This window comes from Otolemur garnettii, unplaced genomic scaffold, assembly GCF_000181295.1.
Source record: "Otolemur garnettii isolate 467f Iridium unplaced genomic scaffold, OtoGar3 scaffold00261, whole genome shotgun sequence".
Lineage (NCBI taxonomy): Eukaryota > Metazoa > Chordata > Mammalia > Primates > Galagidae > Otolemur > Otolemur garnettii.
In genome coordinates this window covers 731,882-738,115 of record NW_003852656.1, presented here as the reverse complement: position 1 = coordinate 738,115, position 6,234 = coordinate 731,882, and the positions used below count along the sequence as shown (strand labels likewise).

Genomic DNA, 6,234 nt, shown 5'->3' with positions numbered 1-6,234 from the left:
TTTTTTTTTGGCTGGGGCTGGGTTTGAACCCACCAACTACAGCATATGGGACCAGCTCTCTACCCTTTTGAGCCACAGGCGCCGCCCGACATGTCATTCTTAATGACATGGGCTTCCTGGATATGGTTCTGCCAGAATCTCAGGGGCACCTCTCTAGATCTCCCTTTCCAAACTGGCATCTCCCCCACCACCCCCATTTTCAGACTCTCCTTTCTACCTGTCCCTCCCTCCCTGTCTCCTCTGGCTGGATTTACAGTTTGGAGTTGGGGGGAGGCTTGGTGGGACTGGCTGATCAGAGTCGGCCATGTGATGGAGGTGGCCCTCTTCCAGTTGGGCACTGCCACCCTCTCGTGGTCCAAGCAGCACATGAACAGAACCAGGTGCTCAACACCAACAGCCGATACCTGCATGACAACATCGTGGATTACGCGCAGAGGCTGTCAGAGACCCTGCCAGAGAAGCTCTGTGTGTTTTATTTCCTGAATTCTGGGTAAGTGGACTGCTGCCAGCCCCCAGCAAAAGGGTGAGATGACAGAGAAGAGAATTATCACATGGGCCCAGCATAGTATAACTGACCAAGTATGGACTTGAGAAAGAGGCAGCCCTCACTGCACCAGGCTCCTGTGCTTCCCAGCCATGAACCTGGTACTTTTTCCAAAAGATTGTTTCCTTATCTCTTAGTAAAGGATGCCATTACCTGCCTTCCAGGATCTTTGTTGAGGCTTAATGAGGTAATATCTGCCTTACAGATACAGTCAGATTCCCTGCTCTCAGGTGGCTCAGTAGGGAGCAAAAACATCAAGTGATTCTTCCAAGAAATACAAAATTACAAAAAAGAAAAAACAAAACAAAATTACAAAGAAGGGCTGTTGTCTAGAGGAAGATTACAGGGAATGGTAAGGCCTAGAGATGAAGGTTGGGAGGACTGATCTGTCACGGCGGCATTAGGGAAGCCTTCCCTGAAGAAGTAATGTTAAGAGCTGAAGAGGAGATAATTAGGAAAGGAAGAAGGAAAGATGCTGTCCACTCCATCAGACATACTCTTCAAGGTTGATCACCATACAGAATAGCCTGTGTGAAGGCCCCACAGCATGAAGGGGCATGGTACCCTGCCACACTTGAACTGAAAGAAGGCCAGTGAGGGAGAGGAGAGGATGTGAGTTGACATTGGGGAAGGAAGCAGGACCTGTCACCCATGGCCTCATTGCCAGGTGAAGAAACTGTCTTCATCCTAAGAGCATTGGGATACCATTGGAGGGCTTCAATCAGGGAGGTGATATGGGCTGGTAGACAGCAATAGTCACTGTTAGGTGCCTATTTAGCAGCCAAGTAAAAGGTGATAGTCACATTGGCAGTAGCAGTGGACACAGAAACAGGCAGATGATCATAGCTTATCTGGGAAAGAACATTCCAACAAATCGTATTATTCTTATTGCCATTTGCATAGTACTTTGATCAGTTCCCCCAAATAATTCCTAGGAAGTGGAACTTACTGTCTTCATTTTACAAATAAGGAAACACCAGTTCAAAGGAAGGAACTAACTTGTTCAGGGTCACCTGCCTAGGAAATGATGGAGCCAGAACTGTAACCTCTCTGAGAAGAGAGGGGAGCTGGGTGCAGGAGCCACAGCTTCCTCAGCAGTTGGGGAACAGGCATGCTTGCTGGCTGCCTCCGCCATGTTTATCCTCTGTGGATTCCAGTGACTTCCATACTGTCAAATCTAGGAATCTCTGCTGCCTGGTCATACTCTGGTCCCTCAGCAAAATTAACAAAGTCACCACTCTCTGGGAATGCTTTCTGAGAACTCTTGCTCCCAGGGCACCTTGCTCTTCTAGTTCTCCCCCACTCTTTCTCAGTCTTCTTTGCAGATTCCTCCTCCTCTGTTCCTTGGGGCTGGTCCTGGGCCATTTTTCTTTATTCTTTCTTTCTTTGAGCCACAGGGGCCGCCCCTATTCTTTCTTTCTTTCTTTTTTTGAGACAGGGTCCCACTATGTCACCCTTGGTAGAGTGCCGTAACATCACAGCTCACAGCAACCTCAGACTCTTAGGCTTAACCTTCCAAGTAGCTGGAACTACAGGCGCCCACCACAGCACCTGGCTATTTTTGTTGTTGTTGTTGTCATTATTGTTTAGCAGGCCTGGGGCCAGGTGTGAACCCGTCAGTCCTAGAGTATGAGGCCGGCGCCCTAACCACTGAGCTACGGGTGCCGAGCCTGGGCTATTTTTCTTTCTGAGCCCTCTCTGTAGGTGAGCTCATCCATTCTCTTTGGATTGTTAAATACCATGTGCTGGTGACTCCCAAATTTATGTCTTAAGCCCACACACTTCTCATGTGTTTGAGACTCAAGGTTCTAACTGCCCACATGACATCCGACAAAAGTCTCTAATTTCATAAATCCAAAAGACAAGCAAGAGATGATGGTCTTCCACTAATACCAGTGTGGGATCATAGCACTGGTCTCCCTGACATTCCCAGGCACCTACCCCAGAGTTGCCTGAGAAGACCATTTGTCCCCACCCCATCCTGTGTCATAAAAGACATCACCATCTATCTATATCTCTGCTCAAGGCATAAGCCCCCACTCCATACACACACAGTCTTGCATCAGTCCTGCCTTGTCCATCTCTAGGATGTCTCTTAACTCCATCTACCTCTCCCCATCTCCACGGCTACCACCTCTCACCTGGGCATTCCCCTCTCAGATCTTCTCACTTCCACTTTTATTCCCTTCTACTTCATTAGATACAGTCAGAGGTTGCCTCCTAAAATGGCAGTTGAGCCATATCCCCTCTATGATTAACACTCTCCTGTGGCATCACATGGCACTGAGAAGAAAAGCCAGTTCCTTCCCAGCCCTGTGAATGTGGCTGTTGCGTGTCTCCCACTTCCTGCCCTGCCCTCCTTGGGCCTTGGCCTTGCATGCCTTCTCTTATTTTCCTGAGCACATTGAGTTCTTTTCCTTCACAGGACCTTTGTGCATACTGCTTCCTCTGCCCGGAAACTTCTCAGGACTCAGTATAGGTGCCACCTCCTCATAGAGGCCTTCTCTGACTCCTGCATTGGTCTGCTAGGGCTGCCATAACAAAATTCCACAGTCTGCATGACTAAACAACAGAATTTTATTTTTTACAGTTTAGAAGCTAGAAGTCCAAGATCAAGTGTTGGCAGCTTGGGGGTTTTTTTTGGGGGGGGGGGGTTTGCAGTTTTTGGCCGGGGCTGGGTTTGAACCCACCACCTCCAGCCTCAGGCGCTGCCCGCAGCTTGGGTTTCTTAAGGCCTCACTTCTTGTCTTACAGATGGCCTCCTTCTTGCTGTGTCTCCACTTGGTCTTTCTTCTGCACAATCCCTGGTGTTTCTGTGTGTGTCCAGACCTCCTTGTCTTATAAGAACACAAGTCAGCTTGGATTAAGGCTCACCTTAACGACCTCATTTTATCACTTCTTTAAAGGCCTTATCTTCAAATACAGTCACACACACAGGCCATTCTGAGGTACTGGAGGCTAGGGCTTCGACATAATGTTTTGGGGAAACACAGTTCAGCCCATAACAACCCCCTGTCTAAAGGAGGCCCCCTCTGGTTCGTCTCCCTTAGCACTGTGTATTCATTGTAGCATTATCAAAACGATCACTCTTCTTTATTTTTGGCTTTCATGACATATATTAGAACAAAGTTTCAGGAGAGCCAGAGCCCAGTGCTTTACCTACTGTTTTTGTCCCCAGCTCCTAGCACATAAAAGGTGTTTGATATTTACCAAATGAGTAAGTGAGTGGCTGTCTGAGTAATATCTGAGGATCTTCTGCCCTCAGGGTGTCTCTGTGGGAAGCTGCTGGATAACTGTCTGAGCCTTGCCCACCTTCTGGTCTTAGGTCAGAAGCCAATGACTTGGCCCTGAGGCTGGCTCGCTGCTACACGGGACACCAGGACGTGGTAGTGTTAGACCAGTAAGTGCAACTCACAGCCCTGCCACTTCAGAAGCCTGGGCCATGGGCTTATGTGGGGGGGGGGGGTGTGTGTCAGTGAGGCTCTGAGGTCAGTGAGTGCTTAGGCAGGGAGAATGAGGGGACAGGGCCACTGGAGGGGAACATGGCAAGCAGGAGGCCCCAGAGACACATCCTTGGAGGCTCTGTTGTCCACCACTGGGAGGGGAGGGCAGCTTCTGGGTAGCAAAGAATGCTTCTTAAGGAAGTCAGAGGTCCTACAACCTTTTAGATACTCAAAATGTTCCAATGGTGGTTTCCATGTACTGAGTACCTGATGTGTGCAAGACACAGGCCCAGACTTGGAGCATCATCACATTTGCAATGCATTATGTCCTTAAAGGAGAAATCCCCCCTATTTTATAAAGGAAAAATTGAACCCACAGAGGTTGAATGATTAGCCTCTGTTCTGCAGCCAGCAAGCAGATTTGCAGAAAGAGTTGGCCTCCCCCTGTGTCTTCAGAGGTGGGTCAGCAGTGGTCAGGGCCAGGCCAGGACATGTGTGCCACCTGGGCCTGAGCCCACCTTTGCTCCTCCCCAGTGCTTACCATGGTCATCTGAGCTCCCTGATTGACATCAGTCCCTACAAGTTCCGCCACCTGGATGGCCAGAAGGAGTGGGTCCATGTGGTATGCACTTAATAAATCAGCAACAGGTTGGTGCCCACACCCAAGCCCGGATGACACGGTGCTGTCACTCCCCACAGGCACCTCTCCCAGACACCTACCGAGGCCCCTACCGGGAAGACCACCCCAATCCAGCTATGGCCTATGCCAATGAGGTGAAACACGTGGTCAGCCGTGCACAGGAGAAGGGCAGGAAGGTAACCACATTCACACCTGTGCAGTCCAACAAAGAGTGAATGTCACCTCCATTGTTGTCACTCCTTGTATGCTAGATGCAGATAACCCAAAGGGAAAGTGCACCAAGGCCCTGCCCTCTAGGACTCTAGTAGGGGATCGGGGTGGAAGAGAGTGAAGTGCTCAGCAGAGGTTTGTGACTCCCTGGCAGTCTGTGCCCAGGCATGGACTAGTGTGGGTGTGGAGGAGGTACCACCTGACTGCTCCCAAGGAGTTGGGGAAAAGCAGAGGAAAGGTATGCTGAGCAGGTGGCCTGCACAGAAGTGAGGAGCTGGAGTGTGGGGTCAGGCCAAGGCAGAGATGAGCCTGGAGGCCAGCAGGACCAGAGGCCAGAAGACCCAAGGCTATGCTGAGGCCACAGGAACCACTGCAGGTCTTAAGACCCAAGGGGCTGGGCTGTTCTCCCACTGTGGGCTGTTGGGGTGCTGTGTGGACAGTGGATTGAAAAAGGCATCCTGAGGGTAGGTGACAAGGAGGAGGCTATTAGGATCCTAGTGAGACCTCATGAGGTAGTGTGTTGGAGGGGGCAGAGGCAGGAGAGACATGTCACCATTATGACAGTAAAGGGAGGCTTTTGGTGAGTAGTGGAAGGCTCTCTGGAAGGCTTCACTGAGAGGGTGGCAGAGCCAAACACTGGGTGTGTGGCAAGGAAGGACAGGGGACAAGGCCAGAGAAGCCCAGCCCATGTATTTCAGACGTTCTCCAGCCACTTCCATAAAAACCTAAAATTTCGGATGGGTGCAGTAGCTCACACATGTAATCCTAACACTCTGAGAGGCTGAGGCAGGTGGATTGCCTGAGCTCACAGGTTTGAGACCAGCCTGAGCCAGAGCAAAACCTCATCTTTAAAAATAGCCAGACATTGTAGTGGGCACCTGTAGTCCCAGCTACATGTGAGGCTGAGGCAAGGGGATCGCTTGAGCCCAAGAGTTTCAGGTTACTGTGAGCTGTGATGCCACAGCGCTCTACCGAGGGCAACAAAGTGAGACTGTCTCAAAAAACAAAACCCTAAAATTTCTCTGGTTGCAACAGGGATAAGGTACCAGTTTCCCATCCTATCAGCCCTTCCCTCACCTCAGCAAAGGCCTCTGAAGCAGCTCTAAGGCAGAACACAGCTGGAAAGTCATCTGTGGGCAAAAGGGGTCGTTGGAGGGTTTTAAACAGAGCAGAGGTTTACCCTGGCTGCCCGATGGCAGATGGGATGGAAGAAGTATCCAGTTCAAAGGTATCTACAGGAGGCAGGACAAGCAGGTCTGCCAGGAGGCATGTGTGCCCTGGCAGAGGGGAAAGAGTGGGTTCAGAGAAGTGGGCTATGCTGACCAGTAGGGCACAGGAAGGAGGGATGCAGTGCTGGTCACCAGAAAGGGGACAGGGAAGGCTTACGGTAGAGAAAT

The 6,234-nt window shown here is 50.5% G+C and overlaps 1 protein-coding gene across 1 annotated transcript in view; it reads left to right on the top strand.

The window, feature by feature from the left end:
• Nucleotides 1-6,234, top strand: part of PHYKPL (5-phosphohydroxy-L-lysine phospho-lyase) — a 33,172-nt gene that overhangs the window by 2,382 nt on the left and 24,556 nt on the right. The window contains exons 3-6 of the mRNA XM_012813369.2: nt 331-490; nt 3,870-3,944; nt 4,522-4,609; nt 4,687-4,803. Coding sequence (XP_012668823.1) covers nt 331-490; nt 3,870-3,944; nt 4,522-4,609; nt 4,687-4,803 — 440 coding nt within the window. The remainder of the gene's footprint in view (nt 1-330; nt 491-3,869; nt 3,945-4,521; nt 4,610-4,686; nt 4,804-6,234) is intronic.